The sequence below is a fragment of the Tupaia chinensis genome, unplaced genomic scaffold (genome assembly GCF_000334495.1).
Source record: "Tupaia chinensis unplaced genomic scaffold, TupChi_1.0 Scaffold149851_1, whole genome shotgun sequence".
In the NCBI taxonomy this organism is placed as follows: domain Eukaryota; kingdom Metazoa; phylum Chordata; class Mammalia; order Scandentia; family Tupaiidae; genus Tupaia; species Tupaia belangeri.
This window is the reverse complement of record NW_006209696.1, coordinates 1,073,776-1,085,037: the sequence shown is the minus strand read 5'-3', so window position 1 is coordinate 1,085,037 and position 11,262 is coordinate 1,073,776. Positions and strand designations below refer to the sequence as shown.

The 11,262-nt window shown below is 35.6% G+C and overlaps 1 protein-coding gene across 1 annotated transcript in view; it reads left to right on the top strand.

Annotated features, from left to right (window-relative positions):
- The window catches only part of EPHA6 (EPH receptor A6), a 983,118-nt gene that overhangs the window by 423,126 nt on the left and 548,730 nt on the right, over positions 1 to 11,262 (top strand). Inside the window, exon 5 of the mRNA XM_027769481.1 lies at positions 7,189 to 7,524. Within this exon, the coding sequence (XP_027625282.1) occupies positions 7,189 to 7,524 (336 nt within the window). The remainder of the gene's footprint in view (positions 1 to 7,188; positions 7,525 to 11,262) is intronic.

Here is an 11,262-nt window from a genome sequence, read left to right as displayed (position 1 = left end):
CAAGAGCCATTACCCTCACTGCTGTTTCCCAAGAATATAAAGGATTTTGAAATACACATATTGCTGAATGTTGAGTAATATTTATTTTGAAATTTTAATTTTCTATTGCTCCTCTGATAAGAAAGTGATCAATTTTGCCTGATGATAGTAAAGAGTAGTCAGAAAGGGAGTAGCACCTAAACTGAAATGGACATTAAGAATGAGTAAGAATTTCCCACAAAGAAAAGGCTGTAAAAGGAATTCAGGAGCTACATGAATGATGGGTTTTTGATGCAGCAAAAGCTAGCAAGAGGCCAAGTGACATACCTGGGCCTATTAATGACAACAGTAGCAGAAAAGACCGAGAATTTCAGACTTAATTCTGGAAATGAATGGTACTTAGTTTATTTCTTACTTTTAATGTTTATTTAACTGGGACCAGCAGTTGGTGTAATGGCTATGTCACCAGACTCCCATGTAGTCGACCACAATTCAATTCCCGGACCCAGTGGCTTAAACTCATGCCGGGTGTGTGTGCGTGTGTGCCCAAGATCCCCAGAGGATGGAAGAGAAGGGATTGTGGCATGGCAATCTTCCCTGGGGAGGTGATTTCTCGCTTTCTATCTCTCTGTCTCTCTCTGTCTTTCGGGCAAGTGCAAAATCTCCAAATATATATATATATATATATTTAACTATGACTTTTAGAAATATTAGAAAATCCAAAAAACATTTAAGTTCTCAGTCATGGTACTATAAACTATCAATAGGTAATAAGTCTTAATTATAGCAATCAATTTCATTATGAAAGTACATGCAAGAATATTGAAGCTGGACTAACCTTGTAGCCTAGTGCTTAAAGGAGCTGGATCCCACATGGCTGGCATTGTTCAAGCCTCAGCCCAGTAATTGAAAGCTATGTTGGGAGCATGTGCATGTGTTTCTGAAATCCTTTCAGGATGGCGAAATGGAGGAGAGGGGATTGTAACATGACCATGGCCCATTGAGGGGCACTTTCTACCTCTCCACCCCCCCATCTTTTTCTGATAATTAAAAACAAGTAATGGGACCAGCAGATGGCGAAATGGTTTCATCGCTGGACTCCCACATAGTCAACCACAGTTGGGGACCCGGACTCAGAGATTAAAACTCATGCCAGGCGAATGTGCTTGTGCAAGGTCTCCAGAGGAGAAGGGATTACAGTGTGGCCATCCTCCCTGGGGGGTGATTTCTCGCTTTCTATCTCTCTGTCTCTCCAGCGAATATACTTGCCCTGCAGAAAAAAAAAATTCTCTAAAAATAAATAAGTAATTATTAAAGTCAATGAGAAACAACTCATTTTTATTTGAAGAATATAAAGGATTTTTTTTTTCCTCTTTCTTTTTTTTTTTTTTGCCACCGGGTCCAGGACACGAACCACGGTCGACTACGTGGGAGTCCAGCGACATAGCCATTACGCTCACTGCTGGTTCCCAAGAATATAAAGGATTTTGAAATACACATATTGCTGAATGTTGAGTAATATTTATTTTGAAATTTTAATTTTCTATTGCTCCTCTATATATAAAATTATTATTATTAATGTTTCTAAAGGCTGCATACTCTCCCCTGAGACAGAAAAAGAGAGGAAAAATTAAAAAGTATCCCCAGTGGAGATGGTCATACTGAAATCCTTTCTCCTCCTTTTGTCTACCCTTCTGGATTTTGGGCATGCATGCCCATGCACCTAGCAAGATGCAGTTTCCAGGACTTGAGCAATAGAGTCAGCCATGTGGGATCCAGCCACCTTAACCACCATGCCACCAACTGGCTTATAGCTTAATGAACAGATACTTAACGAACCAAACTTACAGATAGAGCAAGAAGTCGTATAGAGAAAGAGAATGCAAAATTCTGTTTGTTTACAGATGCTTCTATTAAATACATTTTTAAAAGAGCACAGAGTAAGGACATTAGATATGACTATAGATAAAGCATTAATGGCGATAATGCAAAGGATGATATGACTTTTAGATTGTTTTTTAATTTTCTTGGTTGATATATGTGCTTGTCAGAGACATACAGAGAGGCATAGCGAGAGAGGGAAAGTGAGAACACTGCTCCCCTCTCCATGGGGAATAGCCACATTACAATCCCTTCTCTTCCATCTCTTCCTCTATTCAGAATTTTGGGCATGCATGTACACTCAGTTGGTGTGTTTTTCAAGCCACTGGGTCTGGGACTTGAACCACACACAGTTAGCCATTTGGAATCCTGCTTCTTAACTACTAGGCTGTGGGCTGACCTGACTTTTATACTTTAAAATTATGTCTATTTATAGAGCTGACAACATATTTTTAGTGCAACTTTTAAGTCTAGAAATATGCTTTTTTTATTTGGAGCTATCTATTTACCTTTCTTTAGTAACTTTGACAGTCTTATTCATTTTTGAAGGAATTTTCTCAAATATCTCTATAAAGCACAATGAGTTAGTTATTTTAACGTTCTCTATGATAGAATAAAATAGAACTATTTTTCTCTCATTCGTAAACTCATAAATAGGAATAAGGTTGCTTCCTGTTAGGAACTTATGCTACGACATGCCTGATAGTCATTAGCTTTAACCAAAGTTGCAACTTAAAACCAGTAAAATATAACTTAATTAACAATAGTCTTTTACGACTTGATATCCTCAGAAGTTTTGATCAAGGTGTCATTGTACTTAAGGTTAAAAAAATATATCAGCAGATACAGTTGTGGAATTGATGGGTGAATAGTTATTCTTAAGCCAATGCAGCATAAGTTCTAAGTTAACATATTTCTATGATTATAAATTTGAAATATGAATCTATAGCATTTGACACAGTAACTGAAATATGAACCCTAAGCTTGCTATGAAAGCCTTTATTTTTTAACAATTTTTTAAAAGCTTACTTATTATAGAAACAGGACCCTCCACAAGATCTCCTTACCACCACAATCTTCTACCTATTCATCTGTCCTCAGCATTCCAGCCAGCAGGATTATGGGCATGCCCAGAATGTTTAGGTCACCCTGGGGTACTAACCTGGGACTCCCCTGTGGCTCCAGGGTACAGAATAGTGTCCTGCAGCAGCAAGGTTGTCTCCTTTTCTTAAAGGTGCTCTGTAGGAAGCTAATATTCCTCCAGGTGCTTCTTGGAAAATAAGGTTCTATGAGCACATTTGGGGGATATGTAAGATTCAGCAAAATAAAGCAAATTGTTATTTTTGTTTGGGCATCAATCTGTCAGAAGTCTTATCTGAGGGCTGAACTCATTTTTGCATGATTCTACATGGAATATATTTGAAAAACCCTGTTATATTCTAAATAATTTACACTGGTGAAACTTAAACTGAAATAAAAATCGTAGCATACCTGGTCTCTGCTATACTGAAAGAAACACTGGTATCTATAGGATCAGATGCTTTTTTAGGAAGGGAAAAGTGCATCCCTACAAGTTTCTCATAAGTTTTACTCTTAGGACACTGTTCCATTAGTCGCTAATACTATAAAGAGAAATCCAAATGGAAGCAAAACTAACTAATTGACTGAGTAAATAAATAAATAAGTAAATAGTTTTCTAGTAGGAACACTAGGAGAAAATAAAAAGGTAGATAAACTAATATAAATAAAATTACAGGTCTTATCCAAGATTTATTATATGATTGGCTTAAAAAACAGCTAGGTGCAAATCAGAATAATTACTCTTTTTATAGGAAGTCAGTCTGGAGGGTGAGAAGTGGAGATTGCGTCTTTTCTAGGTGAATTACTTGTTTCTTTTAAAGAAAGAAAGTCGACATTAGGAAATCTCTATGAGTTTTCAATAGAGATTTCTCCAAAAGGGTTATTGCTGCCAAGTTATTTTTTCAATGTGTCACATTATCTTTGTGTAATTTATAAATGATAACAAAGCAATCAGGCCACATTCATAAAAGCTCAGTGACACATAATTTAGTTGAATCTGAGGATTAGAATTAATTGTCTTTCTTTGTTCCAAGTTCTAAATCTTAGTAAATGATTCACTGCATGTCATTACAGCTTAATATTTGCATGAAATCACAGTTTAGCTGGCATAATTTAACAGCAATTAAAAAGCTATTTAATCGTCATGCAAATTGGTATGAGGGCCCTTGAGTAAGAAGGGTGTCAGCCTTTTCAAAAAAATGGTACCTCCAGGCGGACAGTTATATACTTGTACACACCCAGAACATAATTGACAACATTCTTCCAAGTTATGGAAATATAATTGAATAGTAATTTGTGGATTCTATTATAAATAAGAGAAAATAAGAAACAAAATGAATATGTTATCCTGTGGAAAGACATTCTGTGATAATGATAATGAATCTACCTCCTAGATCTAAGTCTAGGTTGGAGGTAAAAAAAGCTACATTTATGGCATAGTGGTTAAGGGTGCTGGACTCCCACATGGCCAAGCAGTCTGAGTCCCGAACCTGGCGACTTGCCTTCTCACTTCCTCTCTCTCTCTCCCTCTCTCGTCTCTCTTGCTTTGGCCCTCTCTGGTCAAATTAAAATAAATAACAAAATAAAGTTAACTAAAATATTTTTTAAGTTAGATTTGTCTCTGTGCTCTGGTTAATAATATCCTGCATATTTTCCTTTTAAGGCACACTTTTTCAATATTTTAAAAAAAAATTATTCTATTTTATCTGTTATTATTATCTACTTATTTATTTTAATTTGACCAAAGAGAGAAAGAGAAGGTGAAAAAGCAATCCACCAAGTTCAGGATTTGAACCACAGTCAGCCATGTGGGAGTCCAGCACCTTAACCACCACGGCACCTGCTGGCCCCAAGGCACCATTTTATTAAACCCTCTGAACCATGAAATAACATAATGGAAGGTACCCAGAAGCCTTTGAGGAAAACTACTTAAAACATTCCTAGGTCTATCTCCAGTTGGATGAGGTTCCTACCCTACAGGTTGCGACATCAACACCTGAAAAAAAGGAAAATATTTAAGTACATTTCTTAACATCTCAAACATAGTCATGTAGATTTATGACTGATATGATTCTGCTTTAACCTGTGCAAAGATCTCACTAACGTGTTTCTTGTACTCATTTAACCATTTAACCACACTACAGTCAAGATGCTATTTTTTTTTTTGCCAGAGGGCTCATGCACTCACCAGAGAGAGAGAAGAAGAGAGAGAGAGAGAATGGAAGAAAGCACCCCCCCATGGGACAAGGTAGCACTGCAGTCACTTCTCTTCCATCTCTCCATCTTGTTGATATTTGCGGCATGCACGCACATGTACCTGGTGTGTTTGTCAAGCCACAGAGTCATGGACTTCAGTCACCCTCTGACTATACTGGATCTAGCTGCCCTAATCACTAGGCCATGGGCTAGAATGGCTCCCAGAATGCTTTTCAAAGCACATCACTCTCATATATAAAATCTGTCCATTTCTTCCTGTTGCACAGAGAAAAATACGTAGAGTTACTCCGATAAGCCTAGCAGTCTTGCATTATCCAGCCTCTGCCTAGTCCTTAAAATTCACTTCATGCCTTATCCTCCTGCGTTCCACCCATAGTGCTGTTCTGCCAGAACATCAAACATCACTGACTATTTCAAGATCTTTTTAAACTAAGAAACTGTGTACTTTCTACCCCTTTATATTTTTCTCACCCTTCTGCCCATCCTTTGTACCATCTCTGCAAAGCTTTCTCAGAATGTTACCTAAAGCCAGGGTCCTCCTGATAGTTTATTTCCATGCCTGTCCCTTTAATTTTTAAAGTATACTTATTATAATTTGAATTTTATGTCTGTTTATATGTCTGTATGTATTCATCTAGTTATACCACTAAAATATAAATAACAAGAAATCAGGAGTAATGTCTACAACCTTTACCACTCCAAATTCAAGATCTCTCAGAGTATCTGTCATGTAGTAGCCGTTAAATGAAATATTTATTTTCTGAATTAAGCACTGTAGCGTGATATTCAAAAGGAATTCATTTGAACTTGAATTTTGTCCTAGAGGAGAATGTTTGAGAGAAATTAATTGCCACTCTCTGAAGAACATTTTCTTGGTTAAAAAAATTTAGGGAATTTGTTTAGATTTATTTAAATGAAGCCTTCTAAAATGTGGAGGGATCTTGTTTCAACAATCATTCATACAGTCAATTATTTTTGAAAGTATCTACCTTAGATAGTCTTTTACAGGCTTTGGAGTCTGTGGCATTTCCCATGTAACAGTGAGGCACCTAATAGATTTTCAGATAATATTTATTTAATAAACATTATGAAATTGAAATTTGAAGGACTCAGATAAGTGTTAAGGATTATTAACACATTTCATGAAAAGGCTGTAACTAAAGGCTGATAAGTATTCTATGCACTGTGATCTGCATGGACAAAATGGTGAGAAAGAAGCTGATCACCAATTCCTTGGGACCAACTTGGCCACAAGGTGGTCTTGGTAACAAATAAGAGAATTGTATAGGTCTCTTTTAGGGACATACTTACTTTTAAAGACACACCTGTATTTAGTAAAGTTTATCTAAATAAAGTCTAGTTATACCATATCTTGCTATGTATTGCCCTTTCTTCCCCTTTCACTTAACACTTTTATTCTATCACATTGGCAAGGCCTTATGAAAAGTTGTTTGTTACCTAAGTTTCCATTTCCTTTCCTCTTATCCCACGTTGTCTGCCCACTCTCAATTTATGACCATTTATTTTTAGCCTTTGAAAAACAAATATTTAGTGATTTTTTTTCAAGGTAATGGTTGGGTATTTTATCTATGCTCCAGAGTATGAAAACTGGAAGGCTGAGCAGAATGTGTTTTGTGTATGAATTACTATTCTTTTTCAAATTTTGAAAATCATGATAAAATTAATAAGATATAATTAATGACATAATTTCAAATAATTTTTGCTATTTTTTTCAGTCAAAAAATTTAAAAATTATAAATACCTTCTTTTGATGATTTGCTATTTTTTAAGTTAAAGAAGTTATAGAATTCACACATCAAAAAATTATGTTATACACTTGACTCCCTAAAGACTTCTTTCTTACTAGACTTAATCAGATTTTTAAACATATGTTCTTTATAGTTCTCACCAGAAAAAGAACTCATATATAAAAGACAAAACCGTATTTGTTGATAGAATTTTCAATTTAGCTCCATAATTCATTATCCAATACATGTACATTTGTGTTTTTTTTTAATTGCTTTTCTCTAGGGCCACCTTCAGCTCCTAGGAATGTGGTTTTTAACATCAATGAAACAGCCCTTATTTTGGAATGGAGCCCACCAATTGACACAGGAGGCAGAAAAGATCTCACATACAGTGTGATCTGTAAGAAATGTGGCTTAGACACCAGCCAGTGTGAGGACTGTGGTGGAGGACTCCGCTTCATCCCAAGACATACTGGCCTGATCAACAATTCTGTGATAGTACTTGACTTTGTGTCTCACGTGAATTACACCTTTGAAATAGAAGCCATGAATGGAGTTTCTGAGTTGAGTTTTTCTCCCAAGCCATTCACAACTATTACTGTGACCACGGATCAAGATGGTAAGTTTCACTGCTGTTCTCTCAAAGCAGACCCTTAGTTCCTTTTGCCGCATAATACCCCTGGGCCTATATTCGCCTGAGATGTGGAGTAATCGTTTACGCTGTGCACTACACAGGTGATTTTTCTGGTGGTGGTTCTTCTTCTTTACCAAGATGCAGAAAGGTATTTTTGACATTATTTCTTACTAGTATGATTAATAAGATAAAATGCCTCTCACTGATATGTATGTATTTATGTTTCTGATATAATTATATTCCAGTATTTCTTAATGAGTAAGCCTGTATTACTTAACAATGGACAAAAGACATAAATAAAATAATGCAAAATGAATTGAATTTCAATTTCCCCACTTACACTGCCATCCCTTTTCCATGTCAAAGTAGGTAGTAAGAATTTATTTTCATTGTCATTCATATTTAGCTTGTAAAAGCATTTCAGCCAACATGTTTAACTATGATCCACTTGAAAGACAAAGGGAAAAAAAATCAATCCTGAAATGTGTTCAAATGCTATTGTCTATGTGCAGTTTGTGAAAAGTAGTTGAACTGTCTTTTAAAACATCCAATAAATTGAGTTAAATGCTCCCTTTATAACACTATATATTTTTACTGCAAGGTATTCAGGCATGAACACTCCTACAATTTTTTATAATATATATACTCTCTTTAACTCCCCTATAACATAGTTATATCGCATATCATAAGACAGGAAAAGCTTCAGTGATTTAATGAAACTCCGTTGAGAGGTATTCGTAAATTATATGGATAGATAAGTGATTGTCTTATACAACAAAGTATTGTAAATGAGCAAATATACATGAGACAAATTTATAAAGATAAACTATTCTTATGCTCTGTATTAGTTTATTAGGGCAGCCATAAAAGATATCACAGATGCTGTGGCTTAAACAACAGGCATTTATTTTCTCACAGTTACAAAGACTAGAATTACAAAGTCAAGTTGTTTGTAGGATTAATTTCCTTCTGAGTCCTGACTCCTGGCTTGTAAATGGCCATCTTCTCCCAAGTCTTCACATGGACTTTCCTCTTAGTGTCTAATCTCCTAATCTCTTTTTATGGGGATACCAAGCATATTGGATTAGGATTTACTCACATGACCTTCAACTACTTGTTAAAGACCCTATTTCCAAAATAACAACATTCTGAGGTACTAGGGGTTAGAACTTCAAATATGAATTTTGAGAGAGAAGGACACAATTTAACCTATAGCATATGGCAGCATATGGAGATATTTCAAACGATAGGTTGACTGTATTGAAACATTGCTTAGCAATGAAAATGCACAAACTACTGATACCACAGCTGGGATGAACCTCTAAAACACTAAGCTGAGTGAAAAAGCCAACCTTGAAGAAAAGCATATTATTACAGCGATAGAATATCCTTTTTTAAAAAAAAGTTTTAAGTAAAAACTCACCAAGTATTTGATAAACAATTGTCTCCACAGGTTTCATAGTACATTTATATATTAATAATTACAACCATTGTTCATTGGGTAAAACTAGATAACGGAGGAATAGTCCAAAATGTTACAAATAGCTGAGTCTGTCTTTGGAGTGACTTTAAAGAATGTTAAAACCAAGAACTTTGTAAAGCCTATACATCACCAAATCAAGAACATTCTTAAAAGAACATAGTGGACACCAGATTAATAGTTGCAATGGGTTAGGTAGGGATTTGGGGGAGGGCAGTATGACTGTGAAGGCACAGCAGGAAAGAGCCCTATCTGTGGTCATAAGCAGTCATGTATCTTGATTGTAGTGATAGTTAACGTGATAAATTATACAGAGTTACACACAAAAACACACATACACACGAGCCATGTGGACTGTATCAGTGTTCTGAGTTTTCTGTTATATTATACTTATTCAGATAGTTAACATTGGGGAAAGCTGGGGGAAGAATAAATGGGAACTCCTTGTACATTTTTATCTTTTTTGGGTGAAAATTTCTGTGAACCTATAATCAACTCAAAACGCAGTTAAACTGCATCATTACATCTATGATATGTATAGGAAGAAAATTTTAATATTCTACTAAACATATATGAAATGGATGTGAATGGTTTATTCAAAATATTATAAATAAATTTACTTTGCTAGTAATCTTCAGAAATTCTTCCAATAAATAAAGTAAAGCTAAATAATACTGTACAATCATAGTCTTTCTACTTATTATGTAATTTTCCCCTTCATATGGTTCTAAATCACAAAATTTGCTTTATTTTTGGTCAAAATGAATCCTCTTTTTTTTTCTGTTCCTCTTCCTTTCAATATCAATGAAATCAGTATATTCTGAAAAGATAATCTAATAAAGGAATGCTCATCAATAAATTAATGTTTGTTAAAGATTATGAAGAAATGATTATTGCTGATTTTTCTTTGTTTTAAGGATAAATAGTAAAAAGGATTTAAAGTATATTAAATTTTATTTGAGGATTCAGGAAGGACATAAACTGAAATAAAGTATCACTAGATAAAGATACCAGGAAGGCCTTTATGCCCTTATGCCTGAAATTATGAAGTTAGGGAGTCACATCTTTAAAAATAGAAATAATCGGGGACCAGCAGTTAGCGTAATGGCTATGTCGCTGGACTTCCACGTAGTTGACCGCGGTTCGAGTCTCGGACTCGGTGGCTTAAACTCACGCAGTGCGTGCCCAAGATCCCGAGAGGAGAGTGGAGGAGAAGGGATTGCGGCATGGCCATCCCCTCTGGGGGGTGATTTCTCGCTTTCTATCTCTCTGTCTTTCTCTGTCTGTCTGGTGAGTGCACATGCCCTATACCAAAAACCTCTCAAAAAAAAAAAAAAAAAGAAAGAAAGAATCCAGGCCAGGGTAACATTGTGATATTTCAATCTGTGGATATGTCAATTATTTTCTCCTTACCCCAGGATCTAAGATCCTAGTGTTGAATTTAAAAGGAGTTTATAGAAACTGGAGTGTTCCAGACCAAATTTCAACTATTGCCCTTGTATAATAGCCTTAAATAAGATAATTTTACAGCAGTAAACAGAGGAAAAGATTTACTACAACTCCGCTTGGGGTACCTTTGGGAATTCTCTTTCACGTGACTCAACAAGCACTTTCCAAAGTTATCTGATAATACATTACTATTTCTTTGGACTGAGAGGACCACAGTAAAATGTAAACATTTCCTTATCTGTAGGTTACATACCATCGTTTCTGTAATAAAATGCAAAAGTAATGAGTTATTCATAAACTTTCCATTTATTCAACATAGTTTTAATATATTTCTTGTATGTAATACTAAGTCTTTATGAATAATAAAGTCTGATGGAAAAGCAGACTAAATTTTCAGATATGTAATTAGTGCTCTGGTAAGTCCTGTCAAGGAGAAACCCTGCTGCTCAGACAGCATGTATCCTCCAGGTCTGGTAAATAAGAGAGTTTTCCTGGTGCAGCATGAAGTTCTGTTCTGAGGGGTGAGTAGAATGTAATTGGCAAAACGAGGCTTTAAAAAAGGCAAAAACATTCTGTGTAGAAGGGACCAAGTGAAGGATGAGCAACTGAGAAGTTAGGGTTTGATGAGAAGATGGTGTTGGCGATGCTGTATCATGCACACACAGCGCGATTTAGGGGAGGAACAGAAGGGTTCATTTCAAATTTGGAAACATGAGCGAGTGTGTGCAAAATAACTGAACCAAGTTTGGGGATCAGCCACTTATCAGAAGATGCTGGTATTATAAGGGCTCTAA